At 38.9% G+C, this 26,742-nt stretch overlaps 1 protein-coding gene across 1 annotated transcript in view; it reads right to left on the bottom strand.

Moving 5' to 3' along the window:
- The window catches only part of LOC136363373 (contactin-associated protein-like 2), an 88,809-nt gene that overhangs the window by 38,764 nt on the left and 23,303 nt on the right, over positions 1–26,742 (bottom strand). Inside the window, exon 4 of the mRNA XM_066322565.1 lies at positions 17,999–18,092. Coding sequence (XP_066178662.1) covers positions 17,999–18,092 — 94 coding nt within the window. The remainder of the gene's footprint in view (positions 1–17,998; positions 18,093–26,742) is intronic.

A 26,742-nucleotide genomic window follows, 5' to 3' on the forward strand; every position in this document is an offset into this window, starting at 1 on the left:
CTTTCATGTTTTATTTGCCCGACAATAATTTTCATGAGCTAAGATAAATCAGTACACTGAATTTTTTTTGCTATTTTTGGCCTTAGTCCTGTAGCAGTGCATCATAGGTAAAACTCTTGGTTCCTCATGCTTTGAGCATTATAGTAGAATGCTGAGTCTTGAGAAGTTTGCCCCCCCTGATAGAAAGACATGCCACATTATCTATTGAAGGAGTGGGGCATGTGTGCAGAGGTCACATTGCTCAGGCAATTTACACAACAGTTTTTCTGCTCTGCTTAAAAAGGAATTTAGTATTTAAAACTGTAAACCAGGTTGCTTCTATAAATAAAAGATAAATCAAAAATGTATCTATAATCTATATGCATAGTTCATAAAAAGACACATATTTGGAGTAAACCAGGAGTTTTCTTTATGCCTTTCCTGTCTTGAGTCAGAAAAACTGAACTCCAGGGATCTCTGTCTATGCAGAATGTTGAAAAGTACAGAAATGAAATGTTCCTCCTGATTAGAAGCTAAGAAAATCAAGAGCTTTATTATATCAAAGAACTTATTAAAATAACTATTTCACATCTTATTTAGGTAAAATTTATCCCTGAGACTGACAATGCAGAACATAGTTGGAATGGAAGGATGCTTACAAAGCTGCTGGGGTGCCTCCACAGCTCAGACCAAATGGTCTGCATATTTCTTTGGTCAGCCAGAAGACTGCTGCTGCCATGGTCTTGTTACTCCTGCTACCTGATGGTTTGTACAAGAACAAATGGCACTGTGCTATTTTGAACCATTTCTTAAACTCTGGATCTGAAATCATAAACTAACAGACTGGATTATTTTCCACTACATCATTCCAGTTGACACTACAAATGCACTGCACAACTGCCTTCAAATCCTGCCAGCAGAGTCTCCAGCACTGTCTGTCTCCATCCTATTGAACATATGCTGTCTCTGTAACACATTTATCAGGACAGAGACTGGCTGATTGTGTGGATATTTCAAGAAGCCTTTAAAAGACCCCTAAGCAGCCTGATTAAAAGGCTTTGAATGTGGAAAATAGAGATGCAACCACAAAGATTTGGATTAGGCTGTTGTATGGGCCATGCCCCAGTTGTACAGCGGGCAAAAGGAGAAATAAAAGCAGTAGATGAATGTGTAGGGGGCCTAAAACTGTGAAACAGTCTCTATTTTTATGTCAAATGCTGATCAGGCTGTGAACCACTGCAAAAAGCACTGATACAAGGTCTCAGAGCCCTGCTGAAGCACAACATTTGCCAGGACTCAAAATCAGGCTGGTGGTCAGCTGTCCTATGACAACACGGGGCGTTGTGCAAATACAAGAAGCTTTTGCCATGGATATTTCACCAAAAGAAAAGGATGCATAGCAGATGAAGGAAAAAATGAAACTATTGCCCAAAAGCAGAAACAATGGGAGACATAATGAAATGTCAGAAGTACAAATATTCCAGCCCCTTCCTGATTGTCCAAATGAAATCCATAGAATACAAATATTTGTCTTTGTTAAAATACAATGTGGGGACAGAGCACAATCTACTTCATTTGGAGTGCCTGAAATCTCTCAACAAGAGTAGAAATGCCACAGCTCCATGTCATGAAGAGATGTATTTCCTGCTGATTTTTTCTTCATTGGATTAATTTTTATTCTTGACACCATTTAATGTAGTTGTTGGTGACATGAAGAGTGGGATTGAGTGCACCCTCAGCACTCAACGTAACCTGTGTGGTGTAGTTGACCTGCTGGAGGGAAAGGATGCTATCCAGAGGGATTTTGACAGGCTGGAGATGTGGGCCCATGGTGGATTATATCAAAGGTGGTGTAGCCATCAGATTGAGGGATGTGATTCTGCCCCTCTGCTTCCCACTTGTGATATCCCACCTGGAGTGCTATGTCCAGCTCTGGGTGCCCTGACTTAAGAAGGACATGGACCAGGGGAGGGCCATGAAGATGCTGAGAGGGCTGGAATACCTCTCCTACAAAGACAGGCTGAGAGAACTGGGATCGAGGAGAGCCTGGAGAAGAGAAGGCTCCAGGAAGACTAAAGCAACCTTCCAGTACCTAAAGGGAACTAACTATAAGAGAGCTGGAGAGGGACTTTTCACGAGGGGCTGTAGTGACAGAACAAGGGGAGACTGCTTCAAACTGAAAGAGGATAGGTTTAGACTGGATATCAGGAAGAAATCCACTAGACTGAGGATGATGAGACTCTGGAACAGGTTGCCTGGAGAAGCTGAGGGTGCCCCATCTCTGGAAGTGTTCAGCGCCAGGCTGGATGGGGTTTTGAGCAGCCAGGTCTGGTGGAAGGTGTCCTTGCTCATGGCAGCAGGGCACGGAACTAGAGGATTTTTAAGGTTTCTTTCAACCCAGGCCATTCTATGATTTTATTGATGCCTTTTCAATTTTAAAACAATCCAGGGAGGCTAAAAAGGGGTAAAAGATTATTGTGAGATACCAATGAGGAGAAAATTAGATAATTAGAATATGGTTTTCTTTTAAATAATGAATATATAAGACAGTATACCCTTCCCCAAGGAATGAATTTTTCTGTCAAAAGGGTAATATTGACTAAGCTGGAAAAACATTAGACCCAAATTGGAGACATAACTAGAAAATTAGATATTTAATTAATACATACAGAAATGCATGAACTGTAAAATCTCTAGAATGGAAGAATATTCAGATAAGATTTCACTGGAAAATGAGAAATAGTATTTACGTTGATGAGTTAGATGCAGTGTTAATATACTGAAGAAGGCACACATTCTAGGAGGAAATCAATTTCTTTCTATATTCTGCTTGGCATCATTGTACCTGAAATTATTTCTATCTTATATATTGATATAAAAAGTATAAAAATAACCATGTAAACTCCAAACCCTTTAAGATTAATGATTAATAATTAATATTAAGGCTCTTTAAGACTTTTATGTGGTAACTTTTAGTTGCAAAATACACATATGTGTCACTGTTAGGGATACGAAAGAACCAGCAGGCAGCAGAAAGGTCAGCAGGAAAAGCTCTCTTTCATTTTCTGACTCCATCTTATATAGACTTTGATGAGAAAAGATTGGCTACACAGGTAGCCACCTCTTTGACCTCGTTGGTGAACATCACCATCAATCATCTTTCTCCTCCCAGAGGAGAAACAGGTAAACAAAATACATAAGTTCTAAAAATATACATAGTTTTCTTGAAGTTGTGTGAGAATAAAGTACAAGCAATGAAAAGCAGGCAAACTTGGGTCGACACATATGTTAAATCATTAGAGCAGAGAAGCTAAATCCTTGCTGTTCCAAGGTGCTAAATCATTGGCAGCATGATGAAGAGAAAAACACCAGATAATTAATATTAGAAGAAAAAAATCCAAGCCTAAAGGAATCATAGGAAAAAAGCTCTCCATAGAATGTGCAGAAATATTTCCTAAATCTGCTTAAGCAGTACATATTTTAAGTAGAATTTGATGGCGTACCTGGAGTAAAGGTATGTCTCACATCATAAATACTTGGTATCCTGTGTCTCAGGGGCTTTCTGTTCAAGTATTTGATGCTCATTATGTGATACAAGTCACCACCTATCCACTGTAGTTTTCCATTCAGTGTTTTCTCCCCATCCTCCTTTTTCACCACTGTTTTTCTGTATCTTCTTTATTCTTATTTCAGTTGTTTCCTTCTTCCCTGTTTTATTCCAAATATTATCATCAGTTAGAGCTTTTATTCTATTGTTACATCTACCAGTTCCCCTCTACTGCTTTTCTGGTGTTTTGTTCTGTTTGTTTTTTGGGGTTTTTTTTGACAAATACTTTTCTTTGAGACGTTCAGCACTGTGGTTGTTTCATGCCCCTGGGTGATGTGGATTGGTAGGCTGAGGTGGAGTGATAAAACAGTTGTTGTCAAGACACCTGTCACAAACCACAAGAATTCTTCACAGAAATCCGGAAAATTGCCTTGTTTGAGAAGCCTTAGGTACTCCAAAAACATAGGCATGTGTGAGAGTTTCTGTACTAGGAAATCTTACTGTTGTTCATCACTATCCCTATGTTGAAGCATTAAATCCTCTAAGATACAATAGTCTTCCTCTACTTCTCAGTGCATTATTACTGATTGAAGCTGGTTGATATAAGCTGAGGAGAGAACAAACCACTAACGATCGTTTTGCCCTAAAAATCTGCACTTCTGTTTCCTCTTCTGAAACTGGCAAAAAGAAACACTTTAAATCTTGCTGGTAGCTCGTTCCAATCTAATAGTGAGCTTTGTGACAGTCACATGTCTGACAGCATTGAAATGCACAGAGAACACTTAGTCTGACACATCAACAGATGTACAGCGAGGCTGAAATATTCTGGATATGCCGAATTTGCTGGGCATAACATTTAGCTGGGCATCTGTGCATGTAGCCACAGCATGTTCCAGTTCATGGCATGTGCAAAGCCGAGTTTAATTACACAGGCACGGTGGTGAGTTGTCCAGGATTTCTGAATGATGAGCAACCCTCACAGAGTGTCTGCTGAGCAGCTGAGTGGATGTGAGTCAGAAGAAGAGCTGGAAAAAAAGAAATGTAATAGGTGACCTCTAAAAGCAATTTGTGTCTTTTAGCAGCTGCCAAGTTGGTAGGTACACATCTGCAGAAGCTCTGTACATGGACTGTATTTAACCATGCTCAGCACCAAGCTCTTCAAGAGAAGCTGAATAATGGTACAACAAATCTCCAATATCCTTTAGAAAAAATACTTGGGATTTTTGTGGATGAGTCCATCTCAAAACTGGAAAAGATTTAAACTGGTTTTTTTTTTTTTTACGTTTCATTTCTCCCTGTCTCCAGTTTATCACTAACAGGAAGAGTTTGATTCAGGCACCAATCTAGATAATAAAGATGAAGGCAAGATTGAGATTACAGGAGTTTAAGATGTAGAGAACCATGTCTCTTTGTCTCAGGAAATCTGTGGCTAGTTGGTGTGTTTGCCATAAGAGGCTGGCTGATGTGTTTGTAAATCAGTTAAACAGCAAAGCAGTGAAGTTGCTGGTCAGAGAGGGGCTTTCTGTCAGCTGCTCAAACTGAGAAGATCACAGCAAGGTCACTGATCACATGATGCTGTCCATCAGCTCATCCTTGCATATGGAAAGGGAGAGCAATGTGCTGCTAATTTTGTCCCTGACACTGAATTACTGTGACTGGAGGTCCAAGAGGATGGAAATGAGCCAGCCCAAAACTTGATGCGCTCTGTTTGAGATCTGTGAAAGCAGCACAGGCTGAAGCCAAACTGCCACATGCTCAGCTGGGACAGTTCTGCATTTTGACAGGACATCTGACTTTGTTAGGGAACAGATGTCAATCCACAATAATTAAGAGGATGCAGATGGATGAGGTAAAGATATATTTCTTCATTTCTTTGACTCATGGTCAGGCAGCAAGAAAATCTCGAAGAAACGAGAAAAGCTGGTACCTCCCAAGGACAGGTGATCAAGTGCCATTTCGCAAGCTGTCTATTTCTCCCATCTGGCACCAGAGAAGCAGGACATCTCTATTTGATCTGCATCTGGCATTAGCCATCTTTGCGGCTTATCAACACTTGATTTGTCACCACCATTTTGTTCCCTACATCTGTGTTTCTCACAGCTTCTTCCATGCCATTCATTAGACCCTTTAGATCTTCTTTTTTTCCCCTCCCCCTCCAGAGGCATTTACCCAAATTCACAACAAGAACTTAAAATTCAAAATTCAGCTTCTTAAGTCGCACAGAAAGAAAATTGTCTAACCAGTTGATAGTAATTTCTACTTTCTTTTCAAAATAGTAAGACGTGTTTGATGATTTTCATTTGAGCTCTGGAAGGAAGAAGGGAGGTTATACAATCTGGTCATGCTGAGAGCCTGGAGAAAGCTGACCTGCAGGGCTTTACCGTGTCCTCCAGCGAGGGCCACTGAAATGGGGATGAGCAGAGGAGAGGAGCAGGGTCCAGAGCAGCAGAGACACAGCACTCTGAATCCACCTGCGGCAACAGGATGCAGCCTGACCTGAGTATTGCTGAGATAAAAGCTGCTGCTGCAAACTTAGATGTGAGCTGCAGCCAGAGGGAAGCAGGCAGATCAGTAAGGGGAGTCAGAGGAAGAGAGCGGGTGCAGAAGGGAGACAAGGGCTAGACAAGAAGCCTATAACAAATGTGTGCATGAGGAGAACTCCCCAAATTCTTTTATTTTGGAGACTGATAATGTAATTGAAACATTCTTGAAATGCAGCACAATTTTTAGTTAAGGCGGATGTCCTAAGCCTGTTGCCCTCGCATGGGGCTGTGGGAAAGCTCAAAGGCAGGCAGACTGGGAACTGGGAAAGAAATGCAGGGGCACTTGTGTACCTCTCTGCTTTATATTATGATTTTGCTTATGTTTAGCATGGCTTTTAATTTGACTGAATATACAATTATATACAAAGTAAATTTCTTTTAAAAAAACAACCCCCCCCCATCCCCCAAGCAGTCCTAGGTGAGTCCTAAGGAAGGACTGGAAATGTCCAGCTTGGAAGTAATAGAAATTAATTTGGTGTTTAAGTGCCATGCACACCATTGGAAAGCCTCAAAACCAGTACAGAAAGAGCTGAGTGTGCAGCACTGTTGGTAAAGGAATCACATTGAGAATAGAGGATAGTGTCTGAATGCTGTGATGAACATCTTACTAGATAGTTCCTGATGAAGGAAACTAGAAAGAGGGCAGGTTCAGGGCTGAGCACAGAATGGGAGTTTGTCAAGCTCATCATGTCCCACTCTTCCTCCCTGTTCTCCACTTCCTCTCTGATCTCCTCAGAATACAGTAAAAATGCAACACAATTCTAATATTCTAATATTTCCCATTCATTTATTTTCCTGCATGAGGACAGGGTGCACCCTATTATTCTAATTAAAAAAAAAAAAAAAAAAAAAAAAGTTTTTCATAAATTTAATGCTCTGGTTTCAGTGTATCCCTCAGCAGAAAGGATGTGGCACACCACAAACAGCACCCAGGAACCAGATGCAATGCAAACTGAGCTGCCAGCAGGCATTAATTCATCCCTGGAGGGGACACTATTACAAAGTCGAGATAACAGACTTAAGCAATTAAGATATGACCTATGCATTAATGGAGAGATATCTGTGGATTCCTGCAAGCTTGCAGGCACTTAGTGGAGAGCTGCTGCACAGACTCCTTTCTTAAGGCAAAGGAAGTACAGGAAAGTGTGGCAAGTAAAAAAAAATCCATTTGCTCCAGCTGACATAATGTTACAGCACCACTTAAATATCCTGCCTTCTCATGCTGGCCTAGAAACTCAGCAGGGTCTTGTGCCCCTGACTGCCACGTCAGTTCCTTTGCTCTGAGCAAGATAATGCTTGGGTTTGCCTAAGGGAATATAAAATGCTGTGAGAAGCTGTATTTGAAATTCTTATCCCTCTCTTTCTCCTGTAGCTTTTGCCATTACCAGGCTTCTGTACTTCTGAAGTCAGATCAGTTTTAGCCACTGATAGGCTGCTGTTTTTTCTCCATATGCTATTTACTCCAAATGTTGGTTTTTCTCCATATGGTCTTTTTACATATAGAGGATAGTTTACAGAGATCTCATTAGCTTTTGCAAGTCCTTAATAACCTCTAACTCCCATCCTGTGATGCCAGGAAGTCAGATTAGTCAGATTAATTATCTTACTAAATACATAGTTTTGTGTGCATTTATACTAGTGGAAATCTTTAGATGCTACCTATGAAGAATGTAAAGGAAATCTTTAAATCCTGGTTGAATTAATACAGAAATAGTAGACCATTCCCAATTTCATTAGTCATACCATTGGCTGTCTTGCAAAGAATCCCATGTGAAAGCAGAAGCACCAAAATGTTGTATTGCACGAAGTAGTTTGTTTTGCACTGGGTGTTCTTTGTACCTTCCCATGTATCTCTGCACCCCTCCTTCACTTGATACCCCCTGTATCTCCCCTCCGCCTGGGTCCCCCCATTGGTCTTCAGGCCCCCTCCCCTCTTCCCTAGGGCTGAAAACTCCTCGGATGAGGGGTCCTGCCCTCTTTTTCCTCCTGGGCTCTGAGGAGCAGGCTCTGCATTAAACCTGTGGGATGGTTTCCCACAAGGAATCAGAGCGACTTTTGTCTTTAATCTTCTTCCTAGCCCAGATTCCTCCATAAGGTCCACAGCTAGCCTGGGCCAGATCTCAGGGGTGCTGGAACTGGGCAGGAAACCAAGAGGTTGCCATTGCTCCAAGGAGACTGACAAATACGCTAATTTTATTTAAGTGAGCTTTTTCTGGGTGAAGAAAGTACATATTTTCAAGGTGCTAAACAGAAATCAGATCAAATTTGGCTGAGAGAAAGTTATGACAGCTTGATGAATTACATTAGCAATTGTAATAGTACTTTGCTTTGAAGATGTCTTACAATACCAGTATTTCTGAGGCATTCCATCACCTACAACCCCAAAAATTATTCTAAAAGAAAAGTGTTTTTTTTTTTTTTTTTGGAGTTATTCTAGCTGAAGTATTTTAAATATTTGTCTCCCTGGACACTTTTGAGATAACTATATATATTATGGTGCAACCTTTACACAATTGGGATTCTGCAAATGATAAGAAGGATCAGGAGACAATTTTTTGACCAATAAGCATTTTCATGTAACAATGAGACAGATGACGATCTCATTCCAAAAAAGGAAAAGGAAGGACTGGTAAAACTCAGAACACAGTCTGAAGAGGACAGAAAGTAGGAAGGAGTAACAAAACCAGTGACAGTATGTATTATTTTGCTAGCAGACTGAACAAAAGAAAAATATTACCTTTTGGTGGGAGACTGACTGTAACCTTACTCAACTGCTTCATTTGCAAGTGGAGTACAACCCTGGTGGTACAGTAGCTGGGAGTCACTAAGACAGAATTGTGAGTTCATATAGTCATAAAGGAGATATTTCTAGGTAGTTGTCTACATTTATGGGGGAGGAAACAGGAAACAAGCTTCTCTAAAAAGAAAGCTATAAACATGTGAGTTTATTCCTGTTGTATTTAAAGGAGCAGTTTATGAACTAGTCACTGTACAGGAGATTAAATACAGTTTTATTACGGCATTTAAATCTGAGAATCAGTGACTGTCGTGTTCAGTGCCGTAACACTGCTATTATTGTGTCAGATTTAGTATCAGAACAAACCACCAAGTTGCAACACAAGGAGCCATTAGTGACATTGAATCTGCTGATAAAAACCTCTGAATCTAATTCAGGAAGCCATTTAAAAGCAATGCTGTCCCTAGTACTGTACCATGCTACCCTATCCTATCTTATTCTATCTATCTTATTCTTGTAGTACTGTACAACATTATTTTCTTTAAACTTCTAAAATTTTTGCAAAACATTCAAGTAAGATACCCTAAGACCCACCCTCACCAAAAAAAAAAAAAAAAAAGCAACAAAAAACCCCCCAAAACACCCCAAAACAAACAAAAAAACCCCCACCAAAAAACAAAAAAACCAAACCCAAACAAACCCAAAACCACCAAACAAAAACCACAAAAAAACCCAATCCTCCCAAAAACAAAGGAAAAAAAAGATTTGACAGAATCGTTTCAAACAGCCTGTTCCTGCTGAGTGGTGTCAGCTCTATTGGCCTGGCAAATTTTAAAGCAAGATCACTGATACAACCACAGTGCCTGATATTATTTACAGCATTGGTGTAGCTGAAGCCATTGGGAATCACACAGTCTTCCAAATGAGTTCCTTTTCCATGACAACTAATAGTGTTATAAGTGTTCCCTGAAATATGCAGATGGAGAATGCATTACTCTACCTACGAGAAAGGACTTATTTAGAGAGTGCATATATATAGCTCTAAAATTTGCTGAGCAGAAAGACTTGAAATTAAGACATCAGCCAGGTTTTGGCTCTGTAATTTAAACAATGAGAGCATTTCTTTTAAAAGAAAGCTTTAGCCTACAGCCAAACGTCTGGCTAAACAGGAAAACGTTTAAGTGTCTTTCCATAATTTATATACTTATCTTTCTTTTTTGTGATAGTGGGAGTTAAGGAAATTATTCATCATGAATAATTTAGTCTATGAATTTATAGTTCTATATAAAGGTCCTAAAGAAAGATTATCTTATCTTCACATTTATTCATTTCTTAATATTGTTTGAACAACATTTGCTTCTTTTACTATGTCTTGAACATGCTCATCCAGAACAGGTGTTTTTTTCTTCTGCAAAGAGCAGCAGCACAATATAAACTTAATTTACATTCTATATCCATTCTACTTAAGCAGAGTTTAGTAGTATGAAGATTGTGTTGAGCCTTTAACCAGAGATAAATTTCATCTTAATGAGTTGGACAGTTAAAACAACATGTACAGGCCCAGGCTTCTATGAGAGAATGAAAGCTGTCCAAGCCTAAGGCACAATAGCACATACCATGAAATTCCTATATAATTCATACTCCAGAAACTCCCACATCCCTTTCTCCTTGCTCTTCTTCAGGTTCTCCAGCAACCTGAGCGCACTTTCTCTGGGTTCTAGAAAACCTCTGGTGCTTCTGGCATAAGAGGCCACTGCAGATCAGAGGAGGACACAGGCACTTTCAAATTATCAGTGGTGGGGGTGAAAACTAGTTCAGCTCTTGAGGGAAAGGATTGGTTTGATCTCAGTGATCTTCTAAAACATTGGACATGAGTCACTTCCCTTTCTGTCTGACAATCTCTGCAATATTTTAGTCAGGCTATGTGTTGTTTTGTTATGATATTTCCCTAAATGAAACAAGCGTCAGATAAAATCTGAGCTTTTTTTCAATTGTCAAGCAATGATCAGGTTTTGAAGTAGGCAGGTACAGTTTCTGTACCTGCTCTTACAAGGAATGGCATGTATGTAATCTGCACTCTCAGCCAAAATAATATGATCAGAATGCTATTTCTATAGCTATTTCTGATTAAATCATTAGCGCATATTCACATTATTTTTGAATGTTTTATATCTGGAACTATGGGCAGAGGTTGCCCAATCTGGGTAAAGTAATATAAAATTTTAAGACTTGTGCCTTGGCTGATTAAAGACAATTTTTTATCAGTTCTGTCTGTTATCTTAGGGGCATTTTATTCTAGTTTTTGATTTTTCCTTTGAATTTAATTGGAGGAAAATGATAAGATGCTATACTTTCAGTTTCAGGAATACTTTTGGCTTTTTTAGACTGTGCAACCCTTTTTTAAAAATGATTTATAAGCATTGAAGGTGCTCTGAGCTCTTTGATTTTGCTAGCTATGCCATTAGAATTTTATGGGGTCAACAGTAGGTTTTATTGATGCCTCTGTTGTGTTCAGTTCCTTTCTTTGACCCTTGAAAGCAGCTGCATTTGAAATAAATTAATATTAGATATTACACTGTACAGGCAATATAGCTTCTGTCTTCCTGTGGTAGGGAAAAGTTGTATAACTAAGACATGCCACCTTAACAAATTACAGAATTTAAGAAAAGGTCAGTCTAATTACTGGAGTTTAAGTTTTCATTTCATTCCATTGCTTTTAAATAGCTGTTATCAGTGTTTCGAATGTCAGGTAAGTCTTGTGCAAATACTCAGTTCAAAATGGCACTAACCAAATTAAATTGCCTTACAATCTCTCTCTCCCTCTCTCTCTCTATTTTTTTTTATAATTTTCTTTTCTTTTTTTGTCATTTTGAATCCAGTAGATGAATACTTTGGAAAGAACTGTAAAACAATGGGATAATCAGCAGGATTCTGTTGAGCAATTTATATGGAACAATTTTATGAGACATGAAAAAGCACAAGGGAAATAACTTTGGAATTTAGGAATTTAGGAGACCCCTGCAGCCTGTTAGAGGCTGGTATGGATGCTAGAAGACCATGAGAATAAAAGGTGGTCTTCTGGAGCTGTTGAATGCCCATGGATGATTTGAAGACTGGGAATCAGTGAAGTCTTTTCACAGAGAATAGGGCAACAGGAAATGAAAAGGCAGCTGCCAGTAAAAAGTAAGAGGGACTGAGAAGTGAAGAATCACCTGAAGGGTAAGAGTGAAAAGTTTGTGGGAGTAAATGACTCCAACTAATTTTTGGAAGAGCAAAGCTGGCTATATTTATAACAACTGAGATTATCTAACCCTCAAATTTAATCCAGTTTGTCTGGGGTCTACCTTTTGCCTCTCTGGAGCTGCAGCAGGTGAATCCTGCAATATTCTGAAAAACAGAGAGAAGATGCTGCATGGATGCTGAGAGGAATCAGTGAATATTCTTGGCTTTTCTTCTTCAGTTTGATTCTCAAAGGATAAAGTTCCCTTGGGCTACCCTCATTTCTGCCTTAGAAGTTATTGGGGTTGAACTGGGAAATCATAGTGTTTATCATGCCCCTTGGATGGGAGACTTGTAAACAGGAAATGTTCCTTTCTGAATGTGGTTTGTAGGTAGGATTTCTCAGAGGAAAACCAGACAGCTCAAAACTAGGGGTCTGAAAGAAAAATTACTTTTGTTTTGTTCAGATTTTGATTAAAAGAGCTGTGGAACATTTCTGCCTTTACCAGAAACACTTCAAAGAGTGAGTATGGACAGACAGATCTGAGATCAGAGAGACAGGCAATATTAAATCTCAGAGGTGTTTCAGCCAGGCTGATACCATTAGAGAGGAGGAGTAGAAGAATTGTCCAGATGTTATTTTTTTGTATGACAATTCATACATAACTCATGCAGGGGAAAGCACATCTTTAATATTCAGCTGCTACCTGCCATAGCAGGAGGGCTTCCAATATGACAAAATGCATTTGTAGTGATGTTACAGTACTGAATGTTAATGCTGGTGCTCAGAAATGAAGCAGCAGGCAGTTAACTTTGAAGTAAGTTGGTGGATGAATTTACTGCATGCTCTCTGTTATTTTCCTCATTATCAGTGAAAGTAGGCTGAGCTGGCCTGCACTCAGAGTGTCTCTCTGCACTGCAAAATGAAGGCAAGCAGCAGAGCACAAGCTGTGCAGCTCTGAATGCCACACTCCTAACACATATAATGAAGTGTTAAACTCATTATGATAATGAAGAAGTAGTAGATACATGTCAAAGAGGTGTAGCAGAAGAATACTTCTAGATTATTCATGATCTATTTACAGCTCTGCACTATTTTCTAAGATACTAATTTAAAAGCTGAAAAAAGTGGCCTACAGTATAGACATCTAATTATAAACTGGTATTTTATACATTAACATTAACTTCATATCAGATGATGTCAATGTCTAAAAGCATACCCAAACTGAGCACCTATTATGACTGTGCCTATATCCTTTACAGATTTTTTTTAAGTAAAGACTATCAAAATACCCTTTTTAATGATGCTAAGTGCTCTCAAAGAGATAAAAAATGTTCATTCTTTGACATGAAATAAACCCTCTAAGTGATAAAACTCTGCAGTGGTGAGGAAACATGGACACTGAAGCTGGTTATGAAAGTGTGTGATGGTTTTGGTAGGATGAATTACATTGTAGGTTACTGATGTTTTTCAGCTACAAGTGTTGAAGCACCAAACTGCCAAGCTTTTTCTATAGAAAAGAAAGTATCTTATCTAGAAGTAAAGAATGATTACCTCTTAGAATAATTGCCTTTGTTCACTGCTGGAAATTTGAAGCATTCTGAGCTTTTGCCTCCTATTATTCAGCATCTATTTGTAGAGAGATGCCATGCAAGAAAAAGAAAAGCAGTTCTTCTTTCTATATCGTACCTAAGTCATGAAGCAATATCACTTATCTCCTACTTTTTGTGAAGTTTGTCTATGTTCTCTCCTTTGCACATTTGAAACTAACTGCTTGGCTAGATGTAGGCTGGTCTTACTTCCCATCAGTCTAAGGTGCTGAATGGATCCAGAGAAATGTCTCCTCACCAATTTTAATTTTCACCACAAACACCAGTAAAAAACCAGAAACTCCAATCAGGAAGCAATAAAAAATTTTTGCATTAACATCAGGAAAACCTCACCACATCTAGAAAGTGACTTTCTACCACTTCTTCTCAAGGCAACTGCTTTTTCTGTAAAGAATCCAGGCCCTTGAGGTTGATTTCTAGGACTTCTCCTTAGCTGTAGAGTGATGGCAGCTGCTTTTGTAAGAAGAAAGGCAGAACTGAAAGGTTCTTTCCTTTTGATTACTATTACTAGAAGTCCCTTCTTGGGAAGGGTTTCCTCACCTGAGATTTAGGTGGTTTAAAGTCCTTGGCCCTCTAAAAACCCTGAGTTGCGTTGGTATAGAAAAGCAGAGTCCTCAAGGTTTGTTTTCAGGTTTCTCATGTTGTTTATTATTTGGTATCTCAGAATTTTCTCTGCTCCCAGCCGAGGTCCGGACAGCAGCTGGGACACGAGGCGACCGACTCCCGATGGGATGTTCCCTAACATTTATACAGATAACTACGTGTTGGTTATTTACTGTTTTGTACCAATGCCTAGTGCCCACACTAAAAGTGTCATTTCTACTTTGCTCCAATCCACTCTAACTCCTTTGTGCCATCACCACCCCAAAAGATGGAGGGTGAGGAAGAAGGAGAAGTACATGAGGTACCACCCAAATTCCACCATCTTGTCCCCATTTACCTCTATTCTATAAACCCTAAAACTACTGAATTTTGTATTTTCTACTGTGCTAAACTACTGTTTTCACATCCCAGTAGTTTGCAATTCCTCTCTCTGTGTAGGAAACCTCTCCCATGGACTAAAATCAAACCCGGTGTTTTCCTGGGCTCTGTGCCAAGGTCTCCGAGCCTCCTGGACCGGCTCCACGTCCCCCTGTCCAGGGCTCAAATTCCCTTCCTCGGGTTCCAGGTCATCCAAGGGGATGTCCTGGACTCCAACAGTCCCTGAAGAACACTAGCTTGAGGCAGAGACAAAAATGGAGCCCATAGAGGTGAGCTGCAGGGACAGTTGCCAGTTCTGAAAATGATTATCTGTGTGATGATGATTTGTATTATGTCAATTGTTTCCAAGTGGATATTTAAGTATTTCTGAAAAGAGATAATTTAATTTGGAGTGGTTGGTGGAAATTAAGACAAGAAGCATATTTCCTTTACTTCCCTGCCACTTTCTCAAGAGCAACACTTGTCTGATCTTGGTGTTTCTGTGCTCAATCACATATCCTGTTAGACAAACTCTCAAATTATTTCTGTTCACCACAATGATACTTTTACAAAATTGTGTGTAATTATGTCTAGCTCATCTCTTATAAATAAATATTAAATGCCAAAGAAATGTTCCACTTTTATTAATAAAGTACAGACTAAGAGAATACAGGTGTAGTTCTCCAAAAAGGATGTGAATACAAAGTGGAGTATTGCATCCAAACCCTCTACACTTAATGGAAAAATCAAACCTCTGCTCCATTCTACCTCAGTAATGAGCTGCAAATTGCAACCTACATGGAAATGTAGATGCCTGTCACATTGTCTAATTCTCACTTTTTTGTCTTCATAGCTTATCATCCAGATACCTTTTTTTTCGCTCTCTCTTGGCTGTCAGCCATCAAAGCCGAAATACATTTAAATAACAGATTAAAGAACTTCCCTGAAACATTAACAATACCTTTCTATAATTTTTTTTGTGAAATCCTGCATTTCTCTAGTGCTATTATCTTACACACACGTAAAATAGGATTTTTCATTTGTTGTGTCTTTCAGCTTTATTTCACACCTCAAATCATAATTCATTTTGCCTAGGTAAGAATCATATACTAAATGCCTTTACCTCCAGTTTTCCAAAAGGTTAAAATTATATCAGTATTTTTCAAGCCAGTGGACTTGAAAGCATTAAGCATTTTTAAAGCATTTTTAAAATACTATTTCAAGGAAACAGCGTCACAATTTAAAGAAAAGTTTTTCCTGATTGCAACTCAAACATTTTGCTGCTGATCTGATGTGACCCTCCTGCTTTACAGGAAATATTCTGAGTAGTTACAAAGCAACATTTTATTAGTCAGCTATATTGTTGTAACACCTAGAGCAGACAGAGGTGCTGCATTGTGTAGATGCTGTACAAGGGTTCATTTCTGACGGGGAGCAGATAAACTCTATCACAGCAAGCACAGCTGTGGCAGAAGTGGCTGTTCCTATGCAAATAACACTAATAAAAATGGAAATAAGTCAGAAGGAAGACCAGTGTCCTAGTAAGAGTGTTCTAGAGTGCTCTTCAAAAACCCATCTGTCTTTAAAAATAGTGTCTTGCATTCATTTTTGCTGACAAATAAGAATTGCATAGTATGGAAACAACAGAAACTGAATGCAAGTGACACCAGAGTAGCAGTGAAATGGGAGACTACTCCCATATTGCTCATTTGGAGAATATAATTGCACATGGGCACAAATTGCAATTTGATCTATGTATCCAGATCTTCTATTGGTTCTACTCCCTCTAGACCACTAAAATATGCCTAGTCAGTATGAGGTGACAGCCAGAGGCTTTAAAGATACTGAATTCTATGTCTATTTTGCCCTTCAAACTGCTGCACTTGGGCAACCCTGTTAACTGTGTTCTTCCCTTGTCCAACACGACTCTGAGAGCTGCACAGTAAAGCTCATCAACAGACATGGTCAGTTGTACAACAATTTCACACCAGAAAATCCATCTCTTTGCAGCGAGTTTCAATTTTTCTTTGGTAGAAAGAATAAAAGTGGTTTTTTTTTTTTTTTTTTTTTTTTTTTTTTTTTTGTCTTATTTGTTTCTTTAATAGTGATACATGTTTCTGCTTAATAAAATGCCCTATTTGCAAAGCCAGTAACAAGCAGAGAGGAAGAAGAAGAAGAAGAAAAAATAATCATAGTCCCAAAAGGCTAATATAATCTGGTGCTACTAAAAAAATTGAGTCAGACCATCAGCTCCAGTCCAGCTGCCCAAATTAAATGCAATAAGGTTGGAATGTACCCAGATTCCAGAGGCTGATCAAAATCAGAGTGCACCATCTTTTGTACCATCAGCAGAACTGACTTGGAAAGTACCAGAAAATAGTTCATGACTCTCCTGATAGTCAGTAATTTTAAAGGCTTTTCATTTCCTATTTCATGGAGGTTCTGCACATTAAATCTTAAAAATAAAACAAATGGAAAACTGTATCTACAAAAAAATCCCATTAGCTATGTGGTCCATTCTTTTACCACTTTAAAAAACAGTGCAAAGGGTTCACAGATTATTGCCTTCACCACTTGACAAAGGAAAGTTTGCAATTTTCTGGATTAAGATCTTCACTGAGTTAAAGCAACCATATCTCTGCATAAAGCACTTAGAGGAAATAATATTAATTCCCTTTTATCTCTGAAAAAGGGAAAAGCCCTCCTTACAAACTGTAAATGTTGGGAGGAATTGCTTCTTGAAGTGAGTAACCCTGGAAATTCATGTAAGAAGTAGCAGAAAAATTACGCAATGTAATGTAGGATGGTCTAAAAGTGAGGCCAAGGCATCTGCATTGCCCCTTGAGTTCATCTAGGGAGCTGGCCAGGAAGCTGCTGCACTGGAAATAACCATGAAATCCATAAAATCCATAGAAAATGTCCAGATGAGTATTGCTGCAAGTGTTACGGGCTCCAAAGGACCTCACTGATGGATGTTAGTGGTGGTTTGCCAGAGTGATGAGGGACAGTAATGCTGCATGAGGATGCTCTGGGATAAGAAGCCAGTCTACATGGATACAAACATTAAACAAGGCACACAATAACTTCACAGTGAATGATAACATTCAAGATAACTTCAGTATCTCCTGGTAGAAGCGGTGGTCTCAGTAATTTCCTTGGATTGCCTTCATCTGACACTGAGAAGGTAATAACCTCATAAAGACAATATTACAAGGGTCTATTTGCCCACATATATATATTTTTTCCCCTTTGCACAGCAGAAAATTGTTTATTTGTGTGCTCATCAGCCTCTGTGACAGGGTGAACATAACCCCTCCCTTAGGGGTATCACACTTGTATCACGTGTCAGAAAGTACCTTGCTGCACACACGTCATTGTCCCAGGTATAAAATGAAATCTTACCTATAACTTTTCCAAGGAATAGTGCCTTTGGGGAATTGAATTGAATGTCAGATGTGGCTGGCAGGCTGTAACTTGTTGGAGGATAGTGATCCAGCTGGAGAAAGAGAAAAGAAATGATGAGTATTTTGAACTGATCTGCTTATTGCAGTTCTGATCAATCAGGCCTACCTCATGGAGTTTATGCCTTCTCTTATAACTATCTAATACATTCTGCATTCATTTTCATAAAGGGAAAACAATAGAAAATGCCCTTCCTTCCATACCTGCCATCTCCACACCCAAGGCCTGGAGAATACCTATACTTAATATATTTTTGTTCTGATTGCTATAGAAACACATCAGTTTTTGCTTATGTGCTCTTCAATTGCCAAATATAACAACTGCATCAATAATAAAACAACTTTTTCTTTCCATAGAAATAGATTTTCATTTGGGACCTATGTTGCTATTGAAGCTAGATTTAGATATCTGGGAATTTGAGACTAATTCAGGTGTTGGGTATTTTTATTTTCTCTCAGAAAAGTCATAAATTAATAATGTATTCTTTTTTTGCACTTTATGCTTATTACTTTCTTGTTGAGGATGTTCTTCAATCTGATTGTGATGCCTACTGAAACCTGAATAAATTCAAGAATAATCAACTCAGCTAAATAGTTTAATCTATAGGAAAAGCATATTGTCCCTGATATGGTAGAGCAATCACATTACATTAGCATATTTCCCCCTGGTTTTTAGCTATTTAACAGAAAAATGTGAAGAAAGAGAGCAATAAAATGAATTGCCTATGCTTAGTAATAGTGGTATTAACATAGTTTAATATAGCTCAATAGAGTTTTGATTTCACATTTCATAAAGGTAATTGGGATGAATTTTTATCTTTACTGTTGTTATTATTTTCTCACATTTGTATGTTTATTACACAGACCTAAACAGGACAAAGCAGTAATAGTTTATTTTATTCTGGCCTTGCCTTGGCACAAAACAGGATAGAAACTCATATATGTGATTTAAGGCTTTGCAGGGTATGATAGACTGCAAAAGTAATTCTTAAGAAATGGCATCTCTATAGGGCCATATCTATGTAATATTTTCACATATCTTTTTGCCATATTTCTAATTTCAAAATGCAGTTATTACGGATTACTTTGTTTTAATGATACTGCAAATGCTCAGTTCAGTGGTTAAAAGTAAATGAATAGCAGGCAGCATAGAACTGAAGGGCTGAATCCCCTGATCTCCTGGAATACCATGAGCTCAGGTACTTGTAAAGCCTACTGGTGTCATGAATCTGCAGAGGCAGCCATCTCAAAAACTATAAAAATTGGAAGATTCCTATCTTTCTTATAAAACCCCAAGATGAAAAGTGTATATACATAGCAGACAGGAAAAACAGTCTCTGCAGATTGCAAGAAAGGTCTAGCAAGTCTTAATGTTCAGAAATGGTTTTTAATTTATCACAACTAGTATTCACACTGATTATTTTGAGATAAATGCATGGAAAAACATAGTTCCGTCTTCTTACTCAGAAAATAAGGAGCTTCAGTTTGTTCAGAATATTGTGAACAGTTTTTCTTAGATTTTTAAGAGAGAGTAGAAATACAAATTTTACCTGAAATTAGTTATATAAATTAAAATAGGAAAGAGTTATTTTGGAAAGGCTGTAGTCAGGTGGATACAAAGGGTTAAAACAGTGAGCAGATCTCAACCTCAACCACTTCAGGCTCTACAAAATGCAGACTCCACTTGAGAGTTTGCTACTGGTTTTTCTCTGATGGATGGGAAATGTTCCAGCATCCAACATTGCAAGTGCCAGACCCATTTTCAATGGGAACTGCAGGCGTATCAGGTGAAAACAAATTCTCTTGTTATTTCAGGACAAAATTAGAAATGGCTTAGATCTGTTATGGTATTTACCTTTAAGGTTTTTAAATGAAAAAATTAGACTTTAGAGAGGTGTATCAGGTAAAGATTGGTGAAAACTAATCCACAAAACACTGGCTCTCCATCCTCTCATATGTCAAGAGCTTAAGCTCATGAAGCTTCTTTGTCTGCCGTGGGGTTGCTTCCAGTACATGCACAGGACTCATCCTCTAGGTTTTTCTTTTGTTAATATGACTTAAAATGTGCTGAAGTAACTCTGATAAAATAATCGGGCATGCTGCTACTTACATTGGTATCTGTCAGTATCATAAACATTTGGGTTCGTTCTATTTCAGAATCGGTATGGAGCAATTTAAAAATATTTCTTTTTATTGTGTTCTGGAATCTAGGCGGTGGTGTTGGTCAGATAATTGTTAATCAGATAAAATATCAATCTATGTCTGTAATCAATTTATCGATGCATGCTGGAGATCCTAAAGCAGTAGCCATGCGTCCAATGTCAGACTAACAAATAAATAGTAACAAGTAATAAAAAAGTCACCTCCACCAAATGTACAGACTGCCTCTACCTGTGTACATGGGTTGTATCTGCAGGATATTCATTAAAATGAAAAGTCAATTTAAATTATGAATCACTGTGAACATTTACATGGACAATTACAGAATATCAAATCCTGCCAGCTGTGATGTGATAAGACTCCCTTTGTGTTCAGGTAGCGTACAGGATTTAGAAAGGCCCGCTCTTTCCCCATCTTGGAACAGGTTAGTTAGCAGTGACATTGACCAGATTTAAAAAACCCCCACAGTCCATCCAGTGACCTCACTTCCCTTGGGACTTTGGCATAGCAAAGCATTCCATCCCAGGATGGAGGCAAAGGGGGTTGCAACAATGAGAGTAAAGATGTGTTACACTGCAGGCTCTAACAGGGACAGACACTTTACTGCTGAGGTTTACTCGTTTAAACAGATCTCCTGTACTGAATAAAAACCTGAGTCTAGCCACTCACACACATTTTTCACATCTCGTTGAAGTCAAGGAAAGATATCCCAATGGGTTTCAGCTGCAGATTGTTTTAATGACTGAAGTTTTGGGTTGTTCTGATTTCTAGTTAAAATAAATGTCTATTTAAAAGCTGTTGATACCAATTTCCTGGGGCAAGCGTTTCTGAACAGTGATAGAGCCAGCACCTGCTCTGCTGCCAGCTCTGGCATCTCTTGTCAGGGGACACCTGCATTGCTTTCCACAGCTTTGAGCTATGCCTTTCTCTAATCCTGGGGCACCTGGAATGAAATTATGCACCACAAGACAGTGGGTCTAGGGAACAGTGCCTGAGGGAATAGGGAAATTTCTCTCCATTTGCTTTTATTGCATGTCTTTTTACTAAACTAGAATTACCTAATAAAAGAAACGGTGGGTTTTTGTTGTTGTTGTTGTTTTTTTTTTTTTTTTTTTTTTTTTTTTTTTTTTTAAGAGACACTCAGCCCCTAGGGTTTCTTTACAGGTCTGTGAGCTAAGCTCCATGCTGAATTCTTTCCAAAGCTGTATGTGACTGCCATCCAGTGGGGGTTCCACTGTAAGCAGCTGGAACGAAGCAGCCTGTAGTCATGAAATAATAGCCTACCAATTTAATAGAAGACACATAATAAAAAAGGAATTACTGGTCTCAAATGATATTTGAATGATAACTTGATTTCCTTATTTAATGAAAATTAAATAGAACCTCTGTATACACAGATATCGATGTCATGATTTTGTACTAAATTACAGATTTAAAATTGTATTTAAGATTTTTCATTACAGCTACTTTTCTTTAAAAACTCAGTAGTTTCATTTGAGCTTCATATAAGCATACAGTGTGGCTCTGAGTATCACATAGATGAAAGTAGGTGGCAGTTTCTGAAGAACTTGCAGTTTCAGTTCTCAAGTCACATTATGCCAAGGCAGATTGCCTTTTCTGAAGTAGTTTGGATTTAAGCAGAAGTTCAATAAAATGCTCTTTCTGTAAAACTACTGTTCACTTAGATAATAAAACTAATCTTGATGAGAGTTCTGAGATTACCAGAGATATCAATCTAAGGGCAAACAATGTCTGTGTCACCTTAGTAGTCCTGGGGAAAAAAAAAAAAAAAAGGGTATAAACACAAACATATACCTAATATTCACCTTGTGGATATATTTACATCTGAACCATTGCCAACCCAGCCTATGTACTGTTGTAAAGTTAGGGGTTTTCTTTATGCTGGAGCAGTTCTATAAAAAAAATTTTCAAAATCAGATGGAATAATAATGCTGTAAGGCCTTATGTCACACCATCTGATGTCAATACGGCTCTGCTATTGACTTCAGCAATAGCAGGATAAAGAAGGGAGTGTTATCATCATGGTCAGTGTAGTATTTCTCTTCTGCATTATTATGATGGTTTCTCACTTATGTTACCAACTCCTCTTGTCCTGAACAAGGGCTTTTTGTGCTATGTTCTGTAATAACACATAATAAAATAGCTCCTACTCAAAAATGCTTACAAAGTTAGAGCATACCAGGCGTGTGACCCCAAGAAAATAACAAGGTGCTATGCAGGTGTTTAGATAGAACTCCTCACTAGTACGAGAAAGAAGGAAGTTGATTATGAAAATCAAATGGGAGGTATTATGACATTCTTTTTATTGGTGTAATATAGATCATTATTCACCTGCTAAAATGTTAGGAAAAAAAATTAAAACCAATGCTTTTAATTTCGTGATATTTGATTTTATTTCTTTTTTTCCTAGTCCAAGAGGAAAGGAGCAGATTGGGGTGGTAATTGTGTAATTGCTTAGGCTGATTATGGCCACTCTTACACTCTTACTGCAATTCAGCTCCTTCCTTAGTGTGTCACTAGAGCTCTGCTGATCTGTTTCTGACGGGTCAGGTCCTTGACCCAGGTTAGTGCAGATCAGATCAGAGCCAGAGCAGGGACAAGCCATGGACTGTAAACGAGTGCTGGATCCAGAGAAACAGGAAGGACCATAAACCCAGCATTTTTTACTGCCTTGGACTGTCACAGACCTGCAGCCTCGCTGCTCATCTGGAACACAGGAGGAGGCACACACTTCGATGGTGTAATGTAAGGCAAACTAAAGGCTGGCTTTGAGCTCTGCAGATGAAATTTCTAGAGAGGTATAGTAAATGCTATTTTAGGAACTACTCCTAAAAATCTGTTTTGCTGGTGTAATGCACTGATTTAGCCTTTAGCAATTCTTTATTTAAAATAAAGGTCAACTAGAGTATTTTATGAAAAAGTCTCTTTTTTGCAGGAATTTATATTAAAAAAGTGATTAATGTGATACAGACATGGAAAAAACATAGATATGTTGCAGAAAAAAAAAAGGACTTTTTTTCTGGTTTAAAACTTTAAACCTTTATGTGCAGAAAGCTTGTATATATATACATATGTGGAAACTGCTGTTGCTCCCCTAAATAGTGACAAGGATGATTTGTCTCCCTCTAAAAACCCACAAAATTTTGGATAAAATTTAAATGGAAATGTAGAAACATAACTCAAAATGTAACAGAACCACTGATAAGGAAAAGAACACTATTTAGTTGAATCAATTGAAATTATTCTCTGATGCTTCTTTCACATATCTGTTGAATTTTTATTGCTCTCTTTAGTAGATGAATTACAATAAATGTTAACAGAAGCCATAGCAAGTCATATAATGCCAAGTCATTAAAATTAAAGAGATCTACCTCAGATATCTAAAGATGACTTTCACAGGACATTATTTGTCCAATGTGTCTGCTTCCATACAATGGAAATCACCTATTTCATGGTAAGTTTTGACTTTTTTAGCTTTGTCTTGCACTCTCGGATTACTTAATGATTTTTTTGTTCTTCCTTTGTTTCTTTAATTCCAATAAAATTATATAAAACCAGCTATCACACAGGCCAATGAAGACACACATACACATTTATCACTGAAAATACATTATAGAAGAAAGGAATAGTTTCAGCATTGCCAGTATAGGTAACACATTTGCGAGGTGGATAAGCCTGCTGATATGCTCTGCAGACCTTTGCTCTGATATGCAGACTCAAGAAATACCAAACTGCACCATGCTCTCTTCTGACCTGAATGGCCTTAGCTTTATTTCCAAGGAAAATGGGGGTGTAGAGTGAGGAAGACATTCCACATCTGGGTCTTATCATGATACGTGACCTAGACATGGGTAAAACTTAGGACAAGGCAGCTGAAACATGCCTCTGAATCCAGCAGCACAACCTCTGCTACAAGGATTTGAAAAGGATGGATATGTAAAGGAGCTCCTCTCCTATGGAGGAGTTTTACTAAGCAGAAAGGAAAGAGGACTATTATTCCAAAAGCTTTCTAAGTTTGAAATTATTTCAGCTGATGCAGAAAGGGTAAAACTTCCAAGAAGATATTGACTTCTTCATCTGCCTCTGCCTCTCTGCAGCAGCTACAGGGAAACCATCGGGAGCGATGGGGGTATATAGATGGTGTTTTTCCCACTGTTTCACCACGTTTTTCCAGTAAGAGAGAGATATGATACCATGTCTTGATGTTCAGGGTGAGGATATTCCACCCACTTGTTTGTTGATGAGTGAAAGGAGTTCTAGGTTTTGAAAACTTTTTGTCTGTCTTTCATCAAGCTTAGTTTCAATGGGGATGTGCTGGCTTATCTCGACAGATGCCAGCCACCAACAATATCACACACAAAAGGGGAGTAGAAGTTGTTAATTTATGAGGTTCCTGTCTATCTGTTACTGCTCTCTTTAACTGAAATACCATGTTTCAGACTGTAAAATTAAGAAATTGAGTAAATTCAGTGAAGGTTTAAATCAACAAAACTGCTCAGAGCTCATGGTCATCCTGCGAGAACAAAAGAACAGGTAAAAAATTAATAATCAGTGAATTATTTGTTCACTTCTGATTCTGGTGCACACAATTTAAATTCTGTTCTGCTGTTTCTTGCTGTTGTTTACAGACAGTTTTCAGTATTGAACACCTGGTCATTTGCAACATCTAACATACTTATAGTTGGAGGCAACTTGAATTATGCAAAGATCAGAGTCTATAATTGTGTATATTTTGGAAACCAGATGTTTCTTAGGGTTATAAGCATGATACACTATATCAATAAAAGCTTTGTTTTATTTTCAAGTTTATTGAAAATACTTTTGAAGCATTGAAAATACTTATTGATAGTTTTTTATGCTACTTTGTCATTTATTTGTGGAAAAAAGCCGCTATATTTTCAGACCTGATTAAAAACCTGTTGGGGTTTAGGTGTGTTCCTTTTTACTCTAAAGAATTTTTCCCCGTAAGTTACCAAGGAGACTAAGTGTTCCAGTACACCTGGAACCAACTGCCCCGGGGTGGAAACACAGCCCCACCATCTGCCATGGACTGATCCAGGCTGCACTTGAGAAGGGTGAGGCTCTGGAACATTTACAGTACATCTATGACATTGTGTGGGGAAAGACTGCAACTGAAGTGTTTGAGAAAGGAAAGAAGATCATTCAGATTCTCCTGGAAGCTGGTTTTGCCATCAAGAAGAGCAAGGGACCTGCCCAAGAGATCCAGTTCCTAGGAGTAAAGTGGCAGGATGGACGGTGCCAGATTCCCACCGAGGTCATCAACAAGATCACAGTGATGTCTCCACCGACAAGCAAGAAGGAGACACAAGCTTTCCTAGGTGCCATAGGCTTTTGGAGAATGCACATTCCAGAGTACAGCCAAAGTGTGAGCCTTCTCTACCTGGTCACCTGCAAGAAAAATTATTTCCACTGGGGACCTGAACAGCATCACGCTGTTTGCCCAGATCAAACAGAAGATCACTCACATGGTAGCCCTTGGCCCAGTCAGGGCAGGACCAGATGGGAAGAATGTGCTCTATTCTGCAGCCGGGAGTCGTGGTCTGTCCTGGAGCCTTTGGCAGAAGGTGCCTGGGGAGACTTGAGGCCGACCACTGGGATTCTGGAGCTGAAGTTACAGAGGGTCTGAAGCCAACTACACCCCCACAGAGGAGATCTTGGCTGACTATGAAGGAGTTCAAGCTGCCTCAGAGGTGACTGGCACAGAAGCACAACTCCTCCTGGCACCCCGACTACCTGTGCTGGGATGGATGTTTAAAGGACAGGTTTCCTCTACCCACCACGCCACTGATGTCACATGGAGCAAATGGATTGCCCTCATCACACAGCGTGCCCGTATTAGAAACCCAAATCACCCTGGGATTTTGGAGTTAATTGCAAACTGGCCAGAAGGTGAAAACTTTGGTCTCACGGATGAGGAGGAGCAGGAACAAGTGACACGTGCTGAAGAAGCTCCACTGTACAACCAACTGCCAGCAGAAGAAACACACTATGCTCTTTTCACTGATGGTTCCTGTCTCATTGTGAGGATAAACCGCAAGTGGAAAGCAGCCGTATGGAGCCCCACGTGACAGGTTGCACAAGCCACTAAAGGAGAGAGTAGATTGAGTCAACTCACTGAACTTAAAGCTGTGCAATTGGCCCTGGACATTGCTGAAAGAGAGAAGTGGCCAAAGCTCTACCTCTACAGCGATTCATGGATGGTAGCTGATGCTTTGTGGGGCTGAATGGAAAGGTGGAAAAAGGCCAACTGGCAGCGTAGGGAGAAACCAATCTGGGCTGTGGATGATTGGAAAGACATTGCCATCTGGGTAGAGAAGCTACCTGTAAAAGTCCACCACGTAGATGCCCATGTCCCCAAGAGTCGGGCTAATGAGGAGCACCGAAACAACAAGCAGGTAGATCAGGATGCAAAGATAAAGGTGTCAAAGATAGACTTAGATTGAGAACACAAGAGGGAGTTGTTCCTAGCTAGATAGGCCCATG

Source organism: Sylvia atricapilla, chromosome 1 (genome assembly GCF_009819655.1).
Source record: "Sylvia atricapilla isolate bSylAtr1 chromosome 1, bSylAtr1.pri, whole genome shotgun sequence".
Taxonomy (NCBI): Eukaryota; Metazoa; Chordata; class Aves; order Passeriformes; family Sylviidae; genus Sylvia; species Sylvia atricapilla.